Here is a 23491-nt window from a genome sequence, read left to right as displayed (position 1 = left end):
CCCTGTATCAGTGATCAGTACAATGGTAAAGCGAAGACATCACAACAGCTATTCGTGACCATTCAAGAACCTTACATTGTCTCTACATCTACATCTATATGACTACTCTGCAATTCACATTTAAGTGCTTGGCAGAGGGTTCATCGAACCACAATCATACTATCTCTCTACCATTCCACTCCCGAACAGCGCGCAGGGAAAACAAACACCTAAACCTTTCTGTTAGAACTCTGATTTCTCTTATTTTATTTTGATGATCATTCCTACCTATGTAGGTTGGGCTCAACAAAATATTTTCGCATTCGGAAGAGAAAGTTGGTGACTGAAATTTCGTAAATAGATCTCGCCGCGACGAAAAAGTCTTTGCTTTAATGACTTCCATCCCAGCTTGCGTATCATATCTGCCACACTCTCTCCCCTATTACGCGATAATACAAAATGAGCTGCCCTTTTTTGCACCCTTTCGATGTCCTCCGTCAATCCCACCTGGTAAGGATCCCACACTGCGAAACAATATTCTAACGGAGGACGAACGAGTGTAGTGTAAGCTGTCTCTTTAGTGGACTTGTTGCATCTTCTAAGTGTCCTGCCAATGAAACACAACCTTTGGCTTGCCTTCCCCACAATATTATCTATGTGGTCTTTCCAACTGAAGTTGTTCGTAATTTTAACACCCAGGTACTTAGTTGAATTGACAGCCTTGAGAATTGTACTATTTATCGAGTAATCAAATTCCAACGGATTTCTTTTGGAACTCGTGTGGATCACCTCACACTTTTCGTTATTTAGCGTCAACTGCCACCTGCCACACCATACAGCAATCTTTTCTAAATCGCTTTGCAACTGATACTGGTCTTCGAATGACCTTACTAGAAGGTAAATTACAGCATCATCTGCGAACAACCTAAGAGAACTGCTCAGATTGTCACCCAGGTCATTTATATAGATCAGGAACAGCAGAGATCCCAGGACGCTTCCCTGGGGAACACCTGATATCACTTCAGTTTTACTCGATAATTTGCCATCTATTACTACGATCTGCGACCTTTCTGACAGGAAATCACAAATCCAGTCACACAACTGAGACGATACCACATAGGCCCGCAGCTTGATTAGAAGTCGCTTGTGAGGAACGGTGTCAAAAGCATTCTGGAAATCTAGAAATACGGAATCAACTTGAGATCCCATGTCGATAGCGGCCATTACTTCGTGTGAATAAAGAGCTAGCTGCGTTGCACAAGAACGATGTTTTCTGAATCCATGCTGATTACGTATCAATAGATCATTCCCTTCGAGGTGATTCGTAATGTTTGAATACAGTATATGCTCCAAAACCCTATTGCAAACCGACGTCAATGATATAGCTCTGTAGTTCGATGGATTACTCCTACTACCCTTCTTAAACACTGGTGCGACCTGTGCAATTTTCCAATCTGTAGGTACAGATCTATCGGTGAGCGAGCGGTTGTATATGATTGCTAAGTAGGGAGCTATTGTATCAGCATAATCTGAAAGAAACCTAATCGGTATACAATCTGGACCTGAAGACTTGCCCGTATTAAGCGATTTGAGTTGCATCGCAACCCCTAAGGTATCTACTTCTAAGAAACTCATGCTAGCAGCTGTTCATGTTTCAAATTTTGGAATATTCCATTCGTCTTCCCTGATGAAGGAATTTCGGAAAACTGCGTTCAATAACTCCGCTTTAGCGGCACAGTCGTCGGTAACAGTACCATCGGCACTGCGCAGCGAAGGTATTGACTGCGTCTTGCCGCTTGTGTACTTTACATATGACCAGAATTTCTTCGGATTTTCTACAAAATTTTGAGATAGTGTTTCATTGTGGAACCTATTAAAGGCATCTCGCATTGGAGTCCGTGCCAAATTTCGCGCGTCTGTAAATTTTAGCCAATCTTCGGGATTTCGCGTTCTTCTAAACTTCGCATGCTTTTTCCATTGCCTCTGCAACGGCGTTCGGACCTGTTTTGTGTACCGTGGGGGATCAGTTCCATCTCTTACCAATTTATGAGGTATGAATCTCTCAATTGCTGTTGCTACTATATCTTTGAATTTGAGCCACATCTCGTCTACATTTGCATAGTCAGTTCGGAAGGAATGGAGATTGTCTCTTAGGAAGACGTCTAGTGACACTTTATCCACTTTTTTGAATAAAATTATTTTGCGTTTGTTTCTGGTGGATTTGGAAGAAACGGTATTGAGCCTAGCTACAACGTCCTTGTGATCACTAATCCCTGTATCAGTCATGATGCTCTCTATTAGCTCTGGATTGTCTGTGGCTAAGAGGTCAAGTGTGTTTTCGCAACCATTTACAATTCGCATGGGTTCGTGGACCAACTGCTCGAAATAATTTTCGGGGAAAGCATTTAGGACAATCTCGGAAGATGTTTTCTCCCTACCACCGGTTTTGAACAAGTATTTTTGCCAACCTATCAAGGGAAGGTTGAAGTCCCCACCAACTATAACAATATGGGTGGGGTATTTATTTGTTACGAGACTCAAATTTTCTCTGAACTGTTCAGCAAGTATGTCATCGGAGTCTGGGGGTCGGTAGAAGGAGCCAATTATTAACTTAGTTCGGCTGTTAAGTATAACCTCCACCCATACCAATTCACACGGAGTATCTACTTCGACTTCACTACAAGATAAACCACTACTGACAGACACAAACAGTCCACCACCAATTCTGCCTAATCTATCTTTCCTGAACACCATCTGAGACTTCGTAAAAATTTCTGCAGAACTTATTTCAGGCTGTAGCCAGCTTTCTGTACCTATAACGATTTCAGCTTCTGTGCTTTCTATTAGCGCTTGTAGCTCAGGGACTTTCCCAGCACAACTACAACAATTTACAACTACAATTCCGACTGTTCCTTGACCCAAGCACGTCCTGTATTTGCCATGCACCCTTTGAGATTGCAGCCCACCCCGTACTTTACCGAGGCCTTCTAACCTAAAAAGCCGCCCAGTCCACGCCACATAGCCTCCGCTACCTGTGTAGCTGCCGGCTGAGTGTAGTGAACTCCTGACCTATTCAGCAGAACCCGAAACCCCACCACCCTATGGCGCAAGTCAAGGAATCTGCAGTCATGGTCGCAAAACCGTCTGAGCCTCTGATTCAGACCCTCCACCCGGCTCTGCACCAAAGGTCCGCAGTCGGTTCTGTCAACGATGCTGCAGATGGTGAGCTCTGCCTTCATCTCGTAAGCAAGACCGGCAGCCTTCACCAAATCAGATAGCTGCTGGAATCCAGGTTTCATTCTTGACAGACTACCCTCATCACTTTTAAGTGGCTCCATGTAAATGCTTGTAATGTCGGAAGTGCTGTCTCTCCTCATTGGGAACATGTATGTCTTCATCTCAGGTGTGAACCAAGCACCATAGTCCTTTGGAGCACCAAAGATCAACTACTGTACCTGGGCTCCTCCTTCAAGGTGGAACTTCTATCACTGCACCAGTCCTTACTCCATGCTTCGTGAAATACTTTGTGACAGTGTGAGCATCCACCCCCTCTCTCTCTCTCTCTCTCTCTCTCTCTCTCTCTCTCTCTCTCTCTCTCTCTTTCCTGACTATGCCTCAAATGCATGAAAGACAAGTTGAAGATATCCCTCTATCCTGTAGCCCTCCACTTCTATAACTGTGAATTATATGATGAACCTTTAACTGACAGGTAATTGCTTTAGACTCTTAAATCACAATAGGTATGGCCCCACACTTGAGTCTATTCCTCATCAGATGATCCAACATATGAATGTGATTCACAGACCACCTAATAAGGAATGAATTTGGTTAGTAGGTGTTTACACTTTGCAATGGAATTAGAGTATCATCACATCATACCAGTACTTAAACCAGACAAAAATTCAACATCCATTGATAGTTACTGACCAGTTAGCCTTACCAACATGTTCTGCAAATTACTTGAAAGGATGGTGGAACAAGAGTTATTCTGAGTTCTCAAATCTCTGGTCTTTTGTCACTAGATCTGTGTAGCTTCTGGGAGGGATGATCCACAACCGATCATCAGGTCAGGTTGGAAACAACAATCCAACATCTCCTAGCAATCTGTTTTGACTTACGTAAGACTTCTGTAGCAGTCTTTTTTGACTTAAATAAAACGTACAACACTGCTTGCTGCTATCACATATTACTTATTCTTCATGATTGGGCTTTTGAAGCTCCTTACCAATTTTTATTTGTAAGTTTTTGTCTCACCAATCGTTCGCTCAGCTCCTCATGAGCCCAAGGTTCCACGCTTAATGGTCTGCCTTTTAGAGTTTCCCCCCTCCACTTTTCTAAATTTCATAGTAGTGCAGGCCATATGGGAAGGCTGTGTTGTGTAGCACATTACCTGTCCACAATTTGCTGTAATGCCATGCACCTAGTGTTAGGAGTTGACTTAACATTTGCACCTGAAATACAGTGCAGTAGGCAATCTTTAGTGAAGATGGGGGGGATCATCATGTACCCTCAGTTGTAGCCCCCTGACAATGCAGGGATCAGACTGCTAATGCCCTGTGTATGCAGACGTGTAGTTACCTGTCCAATCTGAGTCTCTGGGCAGTGTCTATTATGCCAGGTAGCCTTTGCCATTTGGGGGAGGGGGGGATGTAACATCCATGGGGCAAGCCTCCAGTCAGAATGAGTCACATGGGCAGATCGACCTGAATGAAACGGATCAAACTTTCTCGTACTGGTGGCCATGCCAACACAGCCCTCAGCAGATAGGAAACAAGATCTCAATGCAAAAACTTAAAATGCAATGGCATTTCCCACCATTGTATGAGAGTCGAGCAAGAGACTTGGAGATAGACAGTCTGCCCAGTTCTTGGTATGTTCCAGAGTTGATAGAGATCTTTTGCAACAATGAAGTCACATTTTGCATTGAAGACAGGTTTTGTGGTGTTGCTTCTATTAGAGAAAATGAGAATTGGCTATGTGTTAATAAAAACTTTGAATGCTAACCTATCACAGGCACTCCAGGCCAGGAACAAGCTCAGATATATATGAGCTACCATCACTCCTTATAACAAACATCTTCCATAAGGACCTGATGTTAGAAAAAGATGAAGGGCTCTGAGCTTACCTAGAGCAGTACGAAGTATATTTGTACATTGCATTCAGAGGACCAGAGGATAATAGGGTGGACAATGAGGCTTTCATCCTAGCCTTCAATGGAAATGTTTTATCTAAAAATGTCCCTGGTTTGTGGGTGTGATGTAAAACCGTGTTTTCCTCCTCCTGTGAGAAGTTCTAGGTGTGTGAGGTTTGGACATGTGCCCTCCCACTGTACTAATGAATATACCTGAGGGGCGTGCAAAAGGGCAGTGCATGAGGGCAAGACTTGTGAGGAACATGCATAAACTGCACAGAACACAACCCCCTCTTCCCTGTCTCCTCCCAGTTTGCCAACATATCCAGTTTTCAAGAGGGAGGAGAAAATCCAAGACTATAAAACTCTTGATCACCTTTTGTATCGAGATGGTAAGAAAAATTTTGAAGGACTCCACCCAATTGATGTAACTTCAAATGTAGCATATGTGGTGACAAAATCCATACCTAGCACCACCACGACAACAAGATCTCAGACACCAACTCCTGCCCCTAGCATATGTTAAGACCCTATATTTCATTTGAGGAAGAGGACATCAGCTACCCTGATCCCCAAACACACAGCCGGCCGAAGTGGCCGTGCGGTTAAAGGCGCTGCAGTCTGGAACCGCAAGATCGCTACGGTCGCAGGTTCGAATCCTGCCTCAGGCATGGATGTTTGTGATGTCCCTAGGTTAGTTAGGTTTAACTAGTTCTAAGTTCTAGGGGACTAATGACCTCAGCAGTTGAGTCCCATAGTGCTCAGAGCCATTTGAACCCAAACACACAACTGTCATCAGCAGGAAAGAGGAGAGGACACCTGCCAGGGTTCCTCTCTCCCACAATGAAAGAGACTAGCAGTCTAGCGCCACCCAGTGGCTGAAAGAGCCAGTGATAGAAAAGATCGGTCATCTGACATTCCAGAAGTCAAGACTGGAAAATCCTCATTGAAAATGATTCCTCATGGGCACATAAAGGGAAAAAAAATCAACAGTGAAATCATATTCTGTTACGCCAGTCGAGCTGGCCCCCATCTCTCTTCGCTCAAGTCGAACCTATTAATACCAATGTAGAAACACAAACTCAGGTGAAGCACACATGAATAGCAGAGTAATTTGTACTCCTATATCCCATTTGTTGCACACCCAGATCCTAGTTCAATGTCTTGGAAACACATCTCCATAATGTTAAAAATTGTAAATTCTGTTGTAAAAAATTGTGTTTATACTGAGAAGGGATCTGGAGGAGTGTGCACACTCACATTCAAATACCTTCAATGAGCTGGTGCCTATAATCACTGCATTACAAGCTTTGGCAATCAATATCCACCTTTCAGTTAGGGTAATAGATATTACATACTACCCCCAGACAGATAAACACTGTCGCGAGCCAGTGGAGCTTGTGGAACAGCTGTTGATACCATTCCTCATATAGGAGGACTGCAGTGCCCATACCAGGCAAAGCGGCGTGGTGGTTAGCATACTGGACTCCCATTCAGGAGAGGACAACGGTTCAAATGCACGTCTGGCCATACTGATTTTGGTTTTCTTTGATTTCCTTAAATCGCTCCAGATAAATGACAGGTTGGTCCATTTGAAAGGGCTTGACTGACTTCCTTTTACGATGCCCTCAATCCTCTGTGGGACACTAACAACACGTCTAGCAGGGGCCAAGTAATAGAGTAGTTAATCTCAGAATTGAAAGTAAGCTAACTTAACAATGGAGCCGCAGCTCATTTCAGTATGTCCCACTCAATATACTCAGCCATAGATACTGCAGTCTGCAGCCCAAGCATCTCACTCTTGATCCAGTGAAATTTCCATGGCAACCTCTGCAACAGCAACCAGTTTCCTATCACTCTCTCTCTCTTTCTCAAACTATCAACCAATTGAATATGCACTATGTTGGTTGCTTTGGAAAGCCAACTCGGGCAAGCTTTCACCTCCAAAGCAACTCTTGAAGCCAGTGGAGAGAAAGATATCAAAGGAGTAGCACAAGATGCTACTGGTATGATGGTACACACAGTGGAAGCAGTGATAACCTATTGCCCAGGCCCACCCAACTGGAAACTTATGCCATGTGGCCAGAAAAAAGCTGAAACTATCAGAGAGCATATAAGGGCATTTCAATGACACAAACACCATCCTTTTATTGAACATTTAATAGCATTTGAAAGATTTCAAGCAAAGGCACAGTTTTAATAAAAGGAAGCAGAAGTGTTGAGAACAATGTATGTCATCTGTGAGAGCCCACACCCCTTCATTTTGAGTATGAACTAGATTCCACTGAAACTTCCTGGCAGATTAAAACTGTGTGCTGGACCAAGACTCGAACTCGGGACCTTTGCTTTTCGCAGGCAAGTGCTCTACCAACTGAGCTACCCAAGCATGACTCACGCCCCGTCCTGACAGCTTTACTTCTGCCAGTACCTCACCCCCTACCTTCCGAACTTACAGAAGCTCTCCTGCGAACCTTGCAGAACTAGCACTCCTGAAAGAAAGGATATTGCGGAGACATGGCTTAGCTGCAGCCTGGGGGATGTTTCCAGAATGAAATTTTCACTCTGCAGCGGAGTGTGCGCTGATATGAAACTTCCTGGCAGATTAAAACTGTGTGCCGGACCGAGACTCGAACTCGGGAACTTTGCCTTTCGCAGGCAAGTGCTCTACCAACTGAGCTACCCAAGCATGACTCACGCCCCGTCCTGACAGCTTTACTTCTGCCAGTACCTCACCCCCTACCTTCCGAACTTACAGAAGCTCTCCTGCGAACCTTGCAGAACTAGCACTCCTGAAAGAAGTTCGGAAGGTTGGTGGCGAGGTACTGGCAGAAGTAAAGCTGTGAGGACGGGGCGTGAGTCATGCTTGGGTAGCTCAGTTGGTAGAGCACTTGCCCGTGAAAGGCAAAGGTCCCAAGTTCGAGTCTCAGTCCGGCACACAGTTTTAATCTGCCTGGAAGTTTCATATCGGCACACACTCCGCTGCAGAGTGAAAATTTCATTCTAGATTCCACTGCATTTGCAGCCACCAACCATCTACAGTAATCTCCTTCAGTGGCAACATCTGCTTTGATCCCTGTAGTTGTTGGGTGTTTCATGGGACTCTTCATCGCAGTGTCCGCTAGCAATAACTACCATCCTAAATTCCTGACACATAAACACTTGATGGGGTGAAACTACTTACCCTTCAATGCACAAGGCCGTACAGTGTTTCGTTTAATGAATGGGATCTCTGCAGCAAACAGTATGTAGTGACACCTCTATTAAAGGGAATGTCGTGCACAAAACTCCTTATATAGGTGATGCCTCTTTTTTTTTTTTTTTTAATTGTTAGAAGACTTACATGATTTCTAGGACACCTCCATCAGTGTAACTTCCAGGCACATCTGCTCATCTTTGCATGGCTTTTCCTGTCACATGTAACAGTTTTATGAGGTTTTGTCAGACCAGTTTGAACAGAAGATCATTTTAAAAATGAAATCATATTTCCCATTGGAGTTAATAGCATCGTTTTCCCGTGAGGAGACCTCTTCAGTGCTCTGTGAAAAATACAGAGGTGCACCTTGGCTCAGAATCGAATCAACATTTAAACAGTGGATCACCACACAACAAGGGGTTCAAAGGCTGTAAAAGGTAACAGCATACCACCTTGAATAGGACCATGCCTGATAAGGCTCTTTGATGTTCAAACCAACCTTTGGTTTTATGACAGTTTTACTTTTTTTTAACTCATTAATATATTACATAGTCAGAAGCTTTGACGACGGCTTTACCTTTTTTCAGATCGTTGATATATTACGTGCCCTGGAATGTTCCTAGTGCACTTAACCTGGAGCATACATTACATCCAGTTAGGTCTTCTAAAAGAATTAGCATTATGTATTTGTTGCCTATTGATTATTAGATCAGATTGTCGTATCTGTCTGTATTCAGAAAGAATTATTCAGCAGCTCAAAAGGCATCCATTTTATTATATGAAGGTGTGTATGATAAGGAATGTTGATAACTGTTTCATATTTACCTTTTTTTGTTTCAGTGCTTTTGCAAACAGCTTATGGGATTTGAGTACATATTTTAGAGAGGACGTTGATGTTATGACTTGTTTGAATAAACTTATTCATGCATTACAAGAAATGAATAAGTTTCATAGTATCTTACTTGACCAGGCATCCCGTACAATACTGAAGAATCTTACGTCATTTATCAAGGGGTATGTAATTTTTACAGTTGCATAATTTCAAGTTTATGGTGTAATTTTCATTTTAAGATTCATTTCCTTTTATGTTTCTTCCACTGTTGATAAATTTCCATGCAATCAGGTTATTAAACATGAGTTAGGTATTTCATGAGCATTTTGTTGTGACAATTTTACAGCATTAATGTTTTTGATGGTCAGTGAGGTACCTCACTGGTTTATGTTTTTACAGGAGTCTAATTTTTGTAGAATTTGCTGTTCACTTCATCATTGTTTCCCTCCTCTTACTCCTACTCCCACTCCCTTTATTCTTTGTTCTTGGATTACATCCAAACATCAGTTTCGTGTCAAAAATTTAGTGCAGTTGTATTATTGTAATTGAAGATCAGTAAATGAGCATATTTGTATTTATTCTGTTGTCTCATTCACTTCATTGTATTCTGGTCTTCCACATTTATACTTTTCTTATCTGCATAAAGAAAAACATGAGACTATTTGTTATGTTAACATCATGCCATTGGTGTACACTAAGTAATAAATAGCACAACAGAGAAGTTGGTTAAATACTGAAAGAACGGTATTCATTCTAGTTCTCATTAAGCACTTCTATTCAGTTAGTTCCATATATTTTGATTATTTTTAAGTGTTCACTCTAGTCATGTTCCTTGTGATCTGCTGCAGCAGTATATTGGTGATTTATTTGCCTAGACTAAAAACTAAAGTGAAGTATTAGATGTATTTAATGAGTAGTGTATGACCACATTTATTTCGTTGACACTTTGTTAGCCCAACACAGGGAAAAATTGTGTAGTCACAACTGTCATCAGACATTTTTAATGATTGCTTGGATTCAGGCTGCCAAAAGGTCAATCATCAACTATCAGATTTGTACGGTGTGATTTTTCCCACTGTATAGAAACTCTAGGGATCAATCAGTGAGAGAACACAGAACAAAAAAGGTCTATTGAACTTGCATCTGGAAATGCAAGGTTTCCATGCTAGAGACCATTTATTCAATCATACATTGTTACAGACTGTGGTCTATTACGTGCCACAGTTACAGTATATGTTGAAAGTGGTTTCCATGTGCCACAACGCATGTGTGTACACGCTGTAGCATCTAATGTCTCCCAAGTTCACATCAGCCAGGCTGCATCTGAACAGTGTCAAAGGCAGCATGAATACGCTGCTCCAGTGTCTCCACATATGGAATGGGCTCTGCATACGCAATACTCCAATAGTTAAATATCGCGTGGGTTGAGATATGGTGAACAAGCAGGCCATGCAGCTGGATCCACCAATGAGGGAAGACACAATAGAGGTGCGTCTGGACGTTAACAGCAAACTGAGCTGGAACAGCATCATGTAGGAGCCACATAACCCTTAGAATCATTAATGGCACTTCTTCCAGCGGGGGAGGTAAAGTCATCCACAAGAAATGCCAATATTTCCGGCGTGTTAGGCGACATGGAAGGAAGACTGGTCCCAAAATACAGTCGTCAATTATCCCGGCCCACACATTCCAGCTGCACCGATGTTGATGATTGACTGTCATCATACCACAGGGGTTCTGCATACCACAGGTTACTGCTATGAAAGTTGAAGATACCACTCCACATAAAGGTGGCACCATCAGTGAATAGGATGGATGAAACAGATGTCAGAATCCTGGTTCCTGTTGAAGAAACCAGTGACAAAACTGCCCCCGATGTGGGAAGTCTGTGACTAGTAAGCTGTGTACACACTTTAAGTGATAGGGTAGTAACAATTAGCATGGAGAATGTACCACACGGTCATCTGGCTTACCCTGTACTGGTGGGCCAGCTGCCTGGTACTGACATTGCGGTCACCTTCCGCAGTGTTAATCAGATATATCACCAAGTCTGGTGTCAGAGCATTTCGGGTACGCCATTCATGATGTCCCGCTTCCGAAATGACCCTGTCCCAGACAGATGGCGAAACACTGTTGCAAACATTGGATGCTGTGGTTGTAGTCAGTGGGGATATGCCTTCTGAACCTTCTGTAATTAAACACCATGTCAGCAAGCTCTCAATTCGATTATGGAACTATTGAGTACAATGCTGTATCACATCCACCACAAGGGGAGTCAGCAAGAAAAGTGAGTCAGAAACAACATTACCAATTACTAAGGCAGGAGAAGGTGCTAGGGCATTACGTATGAGGAACTGTACGATACTATAGGAGAAACCATGCATACTGTTACTGTGGCTGCATGGTACAGTACATATTAGACTGCAGTCTCTGTAACAAAGTATGATTGAATAAATGGTCTCTAGCAAGGAAACCATGCATTTCCAGGCATAGTTCATTAGACCTTTTTTGTTCCCCTATCCTCTCATTAATTAATCCTTTGAGTTTGTACACAGTATAAAAAATCACCCTGTAGGAAACAGAAGTGGTTATTTGAATAACATATGGATTAAAATAAACAAATACATTATTAATTTGTGCTTTTAATGAAGTAAGAAGGTAAAGTGAGTACCTGGTCTTCACAGAGTGCTTGACATGGGGAGTGTTAGGTTAATTTTGCGTAGTTTATTCCTTATGAGTCTGTGAATGTCATTTCTTATGCCTGTGTATAAGCTGTAAATGTTCCATGAAACTTGGTGAGAAATTGTTTCCAACCTTCAATAAAGATGTATGCACTCCCTTTTTGTGCTGGTAGATGTTTTCAGCAACTTCTCTTAGGTTGCCTGGAACTGAAGACAAAGGCCCTCACTGTCATAAATGTGGCAGGCAGTGGATGTTCGCTGCTTACCAACCCCATAGGGTTCACCTATGCAGCTAATGTTAGCCAGCAAATATTTCAATGAAAAATGTGCGTGTATATTTCAGACGACTTGGTAGATCGGTGATAAGTGCTACATTTTGTGCGAGCAGCCCATTTTTTTCTGTACCTCCAGAGACACCAGGGTCAGTCAGATTCCTTAAATTGATCAAAAGTAATCTACTTTTCTGCCAGTGGATGGCTGTTCGAATTTCTTACTTTCTCCCTGTTTATTGGTGAGTCTCACCCAAGGTCCATAAAAGAAATAAAGTTGAGCAGTAAGTGTTCTGTCCTGCCATTGGGTGAGGCTGTGATGTCACGAAGGAACCGCCGCTGCCTCTGGAACAGTGCTACAAATCGCAGCCCGCGCATTTATGCGATGTATTTGTGAAATGTTTCAGTTTCTGCAGAAATAGTAAAAGGTAAATTGTTATTCTGCTATTTCTAGAAAGTTACTGCTATATTCTGTAACTTGCCCAGCTTTTAAACACACACTGCTGAGTGCTGACTTTATTAAAATAAAGCATCTATAGATCATACTATACAAAAATAAGTGCAAAGTACAGTCTGTTTTGCAGTTCTCTACGAAGTAAACGTTCGAAATGAGCATTCAATTTTCTAACTTTGGCTCTGGGACAAGTGTTAACTTGTAGACAAGCTCTATGTAATGCTCATTTATATTTTGTTTACATCATGTCTACAAAAACACTGTCATTTTCACTCAAGAAATTATGCAGTTGACTTATTTGTAGGAAGCATTTGAATTACCTACCTGAACTGCCACAAACACACACACGCGCGCGCGCGCCCACACACACACACACACACACACACACACACACACACACACACACACACAAGGTGGATGTATAATGTTTGCCCTAGTTGTTAAAATTCACTTATATAAAAGGACATTGAATCAAAAAGAGTGCTGCAAAATAAGATTTACAGGAAATAGTGGTAAATTAACTTACCGAGTCCGCCGTTCAGCAAAGTTGGTATATAGTGTGGGAAACAATAAGCCAGTCCTTGACACTGTCAGTGTAGAGTCTTGCTAGTTGTGAAACAAACACAGTCAGAGGACCTTCACTTCTAAGTTTATATATTATTTAACTTTCACAAATATTGTTTATTTACATTCTAAAGCGATGACAAATACCACTTCTTTGCTTTCCGTTGCTGAGCGGCAACTGCTTTCCTCGACTTGTCCTTTGCAGACAGCCAACACAGTCGAATAAATGTTCTCGTCCTAGCGTAAATTTTAATGATTTCTGGGTGAATAGTGGGGAATCGCTCGGTAAGCATAGCGCACAGGTTCTTGATGACACCAGTTTCCCTGAACAAACTGTTGTGTCCATGGATCTGGGCAAAAATTAATTCAAATTTGCTAATTGTTTCGAGCCACGTTTCTGAAGGCACAAGCAAATCCCCACGAGAAACCATGCCCAGCCATCCTCTCGATGTCTCCTCAGGCAGTGTCAGTAACTCCCCAGTGGGTGTGGCCAGTGATCTGTCATACTGTCTGCATCGATAAGCTACATATCCAGCAAGATATTTAAATCCTTCAGTGCTACAATCAGAAGCCAGTGACATTGGAGGCACATCGGATTCTCCTACTCCAAAATCTAAATCTTCTATCTCCTTCAGCCATTGCCAACGCCTCAGACATATCAGGCAGGATATTGCCAAAAACAGTTGCAGTCACGAATCTTCCTTCTTCATCTGGCTCAACAGACGATGCATTTGAAAGTGGAATATCATGAGCGTTTGCTCCCAACAACAACAGTCTTATCCGGCTCTTTACCTCGACTGGTGATGGATGATCATAAAAACGTCCAAGGCCTCTTATAAGACAAAAAAAGTTCTCCAAGCAGTCTTGATTTAATCTTGCTGTAAGAATATATTCAATATTGTAAACAGCTAAGTCACTGAACAGACCCAAAAGTGACCGAACAGTTTTCAAAAATCCTTTCTGGAAGGGTAGGAGATGCTTTGAGTTGCCAACACGCATCTTCTCACAACACTTAGAAAATTTACGTAGGCACTGTTCTTGGGCTTGAAAATTGACACCAAATCCACAGGCTAGTGATTTATTACTTTCGTTTGTCCTTGAATTAAGTACAGCAAAAGTCTCGTCCACCATCTGTATGAAATCACTGGCGTGTCCTTCTTCAGGCATCAAATACCGAATCGCCTGTGCAGTTGTATTTGAGCTGCTGAGCGTACTCGCTGTCGCTCTCTGCTCTTCACTGTAATGTGTTGCTGAGATAACTTGGGACATATTTTCATCTCGCCACTGTCCAAAATTAACAGTTTCACGAACACAGTTTTTGTCACAGCCTTGTTTTCCAACATTATTCCTTGATCCAGCAAGTGGTTCCTTAAGAGTTTGAACAAATGGGGAACGTCAGCAAACACCCACACATGTCTCGGAGAATCACACGGGTGTGGAAAACAAGTATTTTCGTGAGTAATGCCAAGCTCCTTCCAGACAGAACTATTCTTTGCACCCATGTCTGCTACTGCAGCCACATTGTAGCAAATGCTGGCCAGGGAAACAATTACTTCATTCAAGAGTGCTGCTGTCATCTGAACGTCAAAATTGAAATAGATAGGCTGCTTCCACGTTGCAAACAAGCCTCGAACCATGACAATAAGGACATTACTGTGAGGTCCAAGAATCCTGTCATCTTGCTGATCGTAACAAATTCTTCTGTCAATGTTCATTTCATCAAATGATAAAACACAAATACGTTCCCTGTCAGTCAGTGTTGCAGCCTGCATTTTCATCATCACTAAAACATCCTTCAAAATTCCTGGTTGGCAACTGAAACTGCGATTAATCCAAGAACGCAAGGTTGACACTGCAGGTAGAGGATATCCGAGTTTTTCTCTTAGGAAATTGTAACTCTTCTGTGAAAGTGCACGTAAAGTAATAGACCTACAAATGTCCTCTTTGCCCCATCGAACCCATTTTGAACCATGCAACAAACTTCTAATTTGATTGGGTGAAAATATTTTGCCCAATATTCAATTAGTTTCACGAGACACAAGTTCCTTTTTATTAAATTCTTCTTCGTGCAGACGTCGTTTCATTGAGGACAGCTGACCTCTAAGATCTTTATTACGTGCTCGCAACTTCATGCACATGTTCGTTAGATGAGCATTTCTCCTCTGTAGTGACGCTACAGAATTCTGTAAAGTGACTCTATGTGGATCACTACGAAGAACTTCATCTGTAAATGTATACTTGTCAACATTCCTCTTCAATGGTGAGAGCTTCTTTAAAGTCTCTAGGCTTCTTCTACGAATTTCACGTTTGTTAAAACATTCTTTCCTTTCTTCTATTGCAATCGGTGTGTTATCACTGGCGCTACTACCGCAAGGCAAATTGCAAGATGGATACGCATCACTCTTAAGGATTAGTTTCCGCGGTAAATTTAACAGTTTTGAACGTAAGTCCCGGATATAATCCGTTTCCTTGAAATGACGAGAGCATATTCTAGCGTTCCCTACGTTCACAGGATCTTTCCTAAAGCATTTTGAAAGCCAAACCTTTTGCAGACTTTCATCACTTGGGAAACAATGCAACACTATTTCAGTCCCTTTTGTATTGCAATTGTGAGAGTTACAGCCAACAACAGCACAACCTGGCATTGCTTCCACACACTCAAATACTTCGGACAAACACTCACTGCACAAAGATAACCAAACGGAAATGACAACATGAACGAACCACGACAACACAAAGCTCATACGTACACTTCGCGTGCGCCAAGAGCTGTTCCTCAGTGACGTCATGCGCAGAACGCCAGAAATGGGTTTGCTTCTGCGCAGCCGTTACTGCTCCCTCGTGAGTCTCACCCACTCCCACAGTTCCTCAAATTCCACATGCATATCTAAAAAAACTATTTAAGTGGTTGTCATTTGTTCCCTGCTATTATGTATCTTCTAGCATAGAAAACCTGCTCCATGTTTGGTCTCATGTTGGGCAACATAAGCTGACCAGATAAAATATCTCTCATCTCCTTAAAAGAGCACAATGATCACGCTGGAGAGCTGTAGACAATGCAGAACTGTTATCAAGCACCCATGTGACCCTCCACTGCTGGCAGTCAGAGCATTGAAGTGCTTTCTATGTGCGAGCCATTTGTATCAAATTAGTGCAGTAAAATAGGTTAATGTGGCAATGTGGCAAAAAGCAGCTATTGTGTTCAAGCATTCCTGTGACCACACTGTGACTGAAGTTTCCTGATTTGTTGCTGTATCAAAATAGACTGTTTACCCAGTCTACAGGGAATAATGTACATTCAGATCCATGTAACAAAATGTAAGGGCAGTGGTTGTAAAAAGGTGCTAATCCAACGGCGACCAGAGAAGAGTTACACAAGTTCCCAGTGATGGGCAGTTTCAGACACAACAGGAGTTGCTTCTGTCAGTGCTTGGAGGTCCACCTCAAACAGTTTCCAAACAAACACTAGAGGTGAATCTGCTCGCAGTGGAAATTTGAAATCAGGAACCTAGCAAGGCCATTGTTCACGACAACACACAAAGTTGTACTACTTCAGTGGGCCAAATACGAAATAAAGTGGACAGTGACTGGTGGGAATCATATAGTGTAGCCTGATAAGTCACAAATGCGCCTATTCAAATGATACTGAACATCAAGAGCAGCATGTGGAGTGTGCAATCCAAGCCAGAGAGCTATGATGATTTGGATTCCGCTCATTCAGGGTTTTGTGAACACGGCGAAGTGTTGCTACTGCTTCTACAACTTGCAGTCCAGCCTTCCATGATGACAACCAACATGTTCACGTACCGTGCTGGTTTAACAGACATTCATGAACCGTGCCCCTCATCAACTGGTTCACTAAAAGCACAAAATCTTTATCTTTCAGAAAATGTCTGGGAACACACGATACAGTAGAAGGAATAGGACAATCAGCAGCATCACAACAATTTGATAGTTTCACAAGATTTAATCACTAATGGATAGCTTCATTTGGTATGACGTACATAAAGAAATCTGTGGACTCTATTCTTCACCAAATTGAACCTTTTATCAAGGATAAAGGTGCTGCTACATTGTATTAATGCGCTCCCCCCCCCCCCCCCCCCCCTTCCCGAGGGCTCCACAGTTCTTTCAAGAGTTTGTGCGTAGGGCCTCAAGCTACTGCAGCCCGTTCTTCCTTCCCGGGCAGCATTTGAATCCCCATGCCTCTCCCTCCCACTTCTAAATTTTCTCTCCATAGTGTGAGCCATTTGGGGGTGAAATCCCTCCCTAGTGTGTACAGCGTGGATTCCTTTCCCTCCTTCCTTCCCCTCCTTCCTTCCCCTCCTTCCTTCCCTGCCATTGCCCCACCCCCTCACTGCTGGGTGACCATCATGTGTAGCCAGTCTGTGTGGTGGGGCTATTATGTACCCATGTGACTGAGCCATTAACAACACAGGGATCCCATTTCTAATACGTGAGCTGTTACGTCCCCATGAATGCCTAGGAGTGGTTGCTTGTCATTCCAGAATATCGGAACTCCTGGAAACTGCTGGTGTGCCAGACAGCACTTACTATGTTGGGTGGTGACCATGGGGAGCACCCCTCATTGGAGTGGATGATATCAGGCCTGAAGCTCGAGAAATTGGGCCTTTCATCTACAGCCATCGCTTTGGTTTGTTATGACTCTGTGGCCTTCCCTTCTCTGGCTACACACTGGGAGGTGGGCCAGGTGCTCTTTTTTGGTGTAAAATGGTTTCCACGATACCTGATCTGTGCTAGAACTGATAGGGACACATTCACGGGCATAAAGCTGTTATCTTTTGTGATAAATATCGAAGACAGGTTTCGCAAAGTGGAGTCTCTCTGCAAGACGGGGCCGGTTTCATCAAAACATCATCTGCCAACCAATCTGCAGCTCTTAGTCTTCTGATCATCTTGGTGACGTTCCCATGTCCATTACACCTCACAAGTCTTTGAATATGGTCCAGGGAGTCATTTTTCATAGGGATCTCATCCTTAAAACTGATGAATTGTGGCCAATTTGAAATGATAGGGCGTTCATTTTGTTCACCTTATTAAAGAGTATCTTACACGGAGACTCGTCATAAATTTGACTGACTTCATCCTGTGTCATTGACTTATACTTTTCCCTCCGTCCCTCTTCCAGTGCAGTCCTCCTTTCCTTCCCCACCTCCCCAGTCCAGTCCTGATAACCTCCCCTCCGGGTGCCCCTGCCTGGCCACGGAAATGTCCACCTTTCTTAGTGCCCAACAGTGATGGTGCTTTCTCCCAGGATGCCTCCCCCTGGCACATCTCAGGCCAGAAGCCTGCTACCACAATTCAGCCACGGGACACACAATCTGTATGCGCCAAGTTCACCTGCCATCTTCCATTCCAAATCTTGGAGAAGCCTGATAAAAATAATAATAATAATAATAAATATCTAGGATACAGACAAAAAATAGGAATAGATAATACAAATATTAAAGAAGAACTAAAAGAAAAATATAGACAAAGACTAACAAAAATACTGAAAACAGAATTGACAGCAAGAAACAAGACAAAAGCTATAAATACTTACGCTACATGCCACAAATATAGAATACATCACATACATTCAGCAACTGAAAGATTCACATTAAGCAGAAAGGAAGGAGGAAGGGGATTTATCGACATAAAAACCTACATTATGGACAGGTAGACAATTTAAGAAAATTCTTTATAGAACGAGCTGAAACTAGCAAAATACACAAAGCAGTCACTCATATAAATACATCGGCTACACCACTGCAATTTCATAACCACTTCTACAACCCTTTAGATCACATAACATCAACAGATACGAAGAAAGTAAATTGGAAAAAGAAAACACTACATGGCAAGCACCCGTATCATCTAACACAGCCACACATCGATCAAGACGCATCCAACACATGGCTAAGAAACGGCAGTATATTCAGTGAGACGGAAGGATTCATGATTGCAATACAGGATCAAACAATAAACACCAGATATTACAGCAAGCATATTATTAAAGATCCCAATACCACAACAGATAAATGCAGACTTTGCAAACAACAAATAGAAGCTGTAGATCACATCACAAGCGGATGTACAATACTAACAAATACAGAATACCCCAGAAGACATGACAATGTAGCAAAAATAATAATCAACAGCTTGCCTTACAACATAACCTTATAAAACATGTTCCCACATACAAGTATGCACCACAAAATGTACTGGAGAACGATGAATACAAATTATACTGGAACAGAACCATTATAACAGATAAAACAAACCCACATAACAAACCTGACATCATACTCACCAATAAAAAGAAGAAATTAACACAACTAATCGAAATATCCATACCCAATACAACAAATATACAAAAGAAAACAGGAGAAAAAATTGAAAAATACATCCAACTGGCTGAGGAAGTCAAGGACATGTGGCATCAGGATAAAGTTAACATTATACCAATTATACTATCAACTACAGGAGTCATACCACACAATATCCACCTGTACATCAATGCAATACAGCTACATCCAAACTTTTATATACAACTACAGAAATCTGTAATTATTGACACTTGTTCAATTACTCGAAAGTTCCTAAATGCAATGTAACATATACCGTACAGTTAAAAGGAAATCACACTTGATCAAGGTCCGCGTCACCTTCCATTTTTAGCCAGACATAATGTCTGAGACAAGAAAGAAATAATAATAATAATAATGTTTATTTTTCCATGTTAACTTTACAGTCTTGGACATTGTCCTTTTTGGACAATTATATCAATATCATGTCATTCCAAGAATGAATATATACATAAAGTAGCACATTGTATATCTTTCCATGCAATAATGTTATAAACACATAAGCACATTATATATATCACTCCATACAAATAATGATTATATACATCAATTAGCCAATTATAACAATACCACCACTAATATACTGCAGTATGAAAAAGAATAAACTAACAGTACTGCAGCTCAGAATTCTTTTAATGAGTACAAACATCTTTCTATTAACGAATTTTTCAACTTGCCCTTGAAAAGATTGCCTTGGAGTTGCTTTACATTTTTTTGGCAACTTATTATAGAATTGTCTCCCAGTTACATATGGACTGTGGTCTGTAGCTTTCTTGTTAGTCTGTATCCTATGATAGTCACTTTTGGCTCGAATATTGTAATTATGGATGTCATTGTTCTTTACACTATTTTCCTTGTTCTCTTTTACAAACATTATGGTCCCTTGGGAACTCCAAAATTGAGAGTTCTGTATGCTGCCTTTACTGTTGGGATCTTACTTTCATTCTTATAATTTAGTTTTGTGCCCTGTCTTCTATCACAGAGATAAGAACTTACAGATAAACCTGCCAGTATCATCCATTTCCGTCGATTTCTTGTTGCTGGCGATATTTTTGTGCCATTAGCTATCTTTCTCTGCCACAAGAAAATTTTTTTGGGACTTTTCTGCGCCACGCGTGATCTCTTTTGCGGCACGCGTGATCTCTTTTGCGGCACGCGTGATCTCTTTTGCGGCACGCGCGATCTCTTTTGCGGCACGCGCGATCTCTTTTGCGGCACGCGCGATCTCTTTTGCGGCACGCGCGATCTCTTTTGCGGCACGCGCGATCTCTTTTGCGGCACGCGCGATCTCTTTTGCGGCACGCGCGATCTCTTTTGCGGCACGCGCGATCTCTTTTGCGGCACGCGCGATCTCTTGTCTGTGTCTGTATGTGTGGATGGATATGTGCGTGTGTGCGAGTGTATACCTGTCCTTTTTTCCCCCTAAGGTAAGTCTTTCCGCTCCCGGGATTGGAATGACTCCTTACCCTCTCCCTTAAAACCCACTTCCTTTCGTCTTCCCCTCTCCTTCCCTCTTTCCTGATGAGGCAACAGTTTGTTGCGAAAGCTTGAATTTTGTGTGTATGTTTGTGTTTGTTTGTGTGTCTATTGACCTGCCAGCGCTTTCGTTCGGTAAGTCACCTCATCTTTGTTTTTATATACTATTTCAACTTTAGTTATTTAATTTCCCTACCCACCAGTACCCACTATGTACCCTAATCCTATACCACATTATTTACATTCATTCCGGAAACATGCATTCACCGTAGCCAAACTGCAATCCCACATACTTTTCCTCCGGTCCTGCTTACCCTTTGGAATTACCCCTAAAGGGCTTACCTTAAAAGTTCCCATCTCCGGGTGCAATTCCTCCTTCCACACCCAACTTGTCCTGAATCTCTACACTACTTCATGTAACCACCACTCCCAGCAGCTCCTATTTCTCTTCAAAGTCCTCCACCTCTCAAACCCTTGCTTGGAGAACACACTCAGGAATATCATCCTAGAAGCCAGCTGCAAACTTGAGTTCCATGCCACACACCACCTGAAAAAACTATCCACATTACTAGTGCAACACCTAAGAAGTGGGGTCCCTCTCCCTATCCCTAACAAACACCAACCACAACAGAACCTTCAACAAACCCCCCTCATAGCCAACAAACCTAGCCTAGCCACCCTACTCAATCTCCCCATCCCAGCACATACCCCACACAGACCAAATCTCAACTACAACCACAGTCAAATGCCACATATCACCAGCCCCAATTCAGTCCTAAACCTCTCATCCAGATCCCTCTCTCCTCCAGACACATCTGTTCTATCAAAAGGCTTAACCTTTAGCCCCACACCTAAATTCAACCACACTGCACTGGTTAAAGATCTCCTCTCATTCACCCGGAGCCTCAACTGGAAATATCACTTCACTACCCAAACACAGCCCCCAAATACTAGACCCAGTGTTGAACCCTGTCTAGAACAGTTCCGACTGCCTTCTCAAAGGGATCCTCCACCCCTCCCCCAAAACCATCCCTTGCAGACATTTCAGGAATTCCTCACATCCAGTGTTGCCTCCCAGTCCTTCTTGAAGAACATACCAACCACCCCCAACATCACCCCCAGCTGAATCCCGTGCCATTAAGGAGCTGAAAATAGACCACTCTATTGTCATCCTCCCGGCGGATAAAGGCTCCACAACTGTCGTACTTGACCGTGTGGAGTATGTGGCAGAAGGACTGCGTCAACTCTCCGACACCTCAACCTACAAAGCTGTTACCCAGGATCCCATTCCCTCCATCCAGACTGAGCTGCAAAAAATCCTAAAAATGCAAGGTCCCTCACAAGGCCTCACAACGGCTTCCATAGACTTACTCACTCCACCTGAGCCACGTACCCCTACCTTCTACCTATTACCCAAAATCCACAAAGAGAATCATCCTGGCCGTACCATTGTAGCAGGCTTCAAAGCCCCAACCGAAGGTATCTCAGCTCTGGTAGACCAGCACCTCCAACCTATCACCCGCAGACTCCCATCCTACATCAAAGACACAAACCACTTCCTAGAACGCCTCAAATCCATTCCCACTCATCTCCCACCTGAAACCTTTCTTGTCACCATAGATGCTACATCTCTTTACACAAACATCCCACATACCCATGGTCTCTCTGCCCTTGAGCACTACCTCTCCCAACGTCTACCCGAAGATCTTCCAAAAACCTCGTTCCTTATCACACTTACCAACTTCATCCTCACCCATAATTACTTCACTTTTGAAGGCCAGACCTACAAACAAATTAGGGGAACGGCCATGGGAACCAGGATGGTTCCGTCCTATGCCAACCTCTTCATGGGGCACATGGAGGAGGCTTTCCTGAAGACCCAACAGCTGCTTCCCCTGGCCTGGTATAGGTTTATAGATGACATCTTTATGGTCTGGACTCATGGTAAAGAAACACTCCTTAGTTTCCTCCATAACCTCAACTCCTTTTCGAATCTGAATTTCACCTTGTCCTTCTCCAAAACCCAAGCCACCTTCCTGGATTTTGACCTTCATCTTGTTGAAGCTCACATCCACACTTCTGTCCATATCAAACCCACAAACAAACAACAGTACCTTCACTTTGATAGCTGCCATCCTTCCCACATCAAACGCTCCCTTCCCTACAGCCTAGGTATTCGTGGCAAACGTATCTGCTCCAGTGACGAAGCCCTCAACAATTACACCAATAACCTGACCAGTGCTTTCCTCTCCCGCAACTATCCTGCAGACCTTGTCCACAAACAGATTTCCCGAGCAATACATTCCTCCCCATCCAACAACAATGTTCCTACCCCCAGACCACACAGAAGCATCCCCCTTGCCACCCAATATTATCCTGGCCTCGAAAACATCAACAAATTACTCTGCCAGGGATATGACTTTCTCAAGTCAACCCCTGAAATGAGATCATCCCTTGACAAAATTCTCCCCACACCACCCAGAGTTGCCTTTCGTCGCCCCCGTAATCTCCGTAACATCCTTGTTAAACCTTACAATATTCCCA

General features: G+C 42.7%; 1 protein-coding gene across 2 annotated transcripts in view; it reads left to right on the top strand.

Moving 5' to 3' along the window:
* LOC124606860 (arf-GAP with coiled-coil, ANK repeat and PH domain-containing protein 2) overlaps window positions 1-23491 on the top strand; it is a 147759-nt gene that overhangs the window by 33046 nt on the left and 91222 nt on the right. For both annotated transcript variants that reach the window (XM_047138943.1, XM_047138942.1), the window contains exon 4: window positions 9144-9317. In XM_047138943.1, coding sequence (XP_046994899.1) covers window positions 9144-9317 — 174 coding nt within the window. The remainder of the gene's footprint in view (window positions 1-9143; window positions 9318-23491) is intronic.

This window comes from Schistocerca americana, chromosome 3, assembly GCF_021461395.2.
Source record: "Schistocerca americana isolate TAMUIC-IGC-003095 chromosome 3, iqSchAmer2.1, whole genome shotgun sequence".
NCBI classification, from domain to species: Eukaryota; Metazoa; Arthropoda; class Insecta; order Orthoptera; family Acrididae; genus Schistocerca; species Schistocerca americana.
This window is presented reverse-complemented; position numbering and strand designations above follow the sequence as displayed.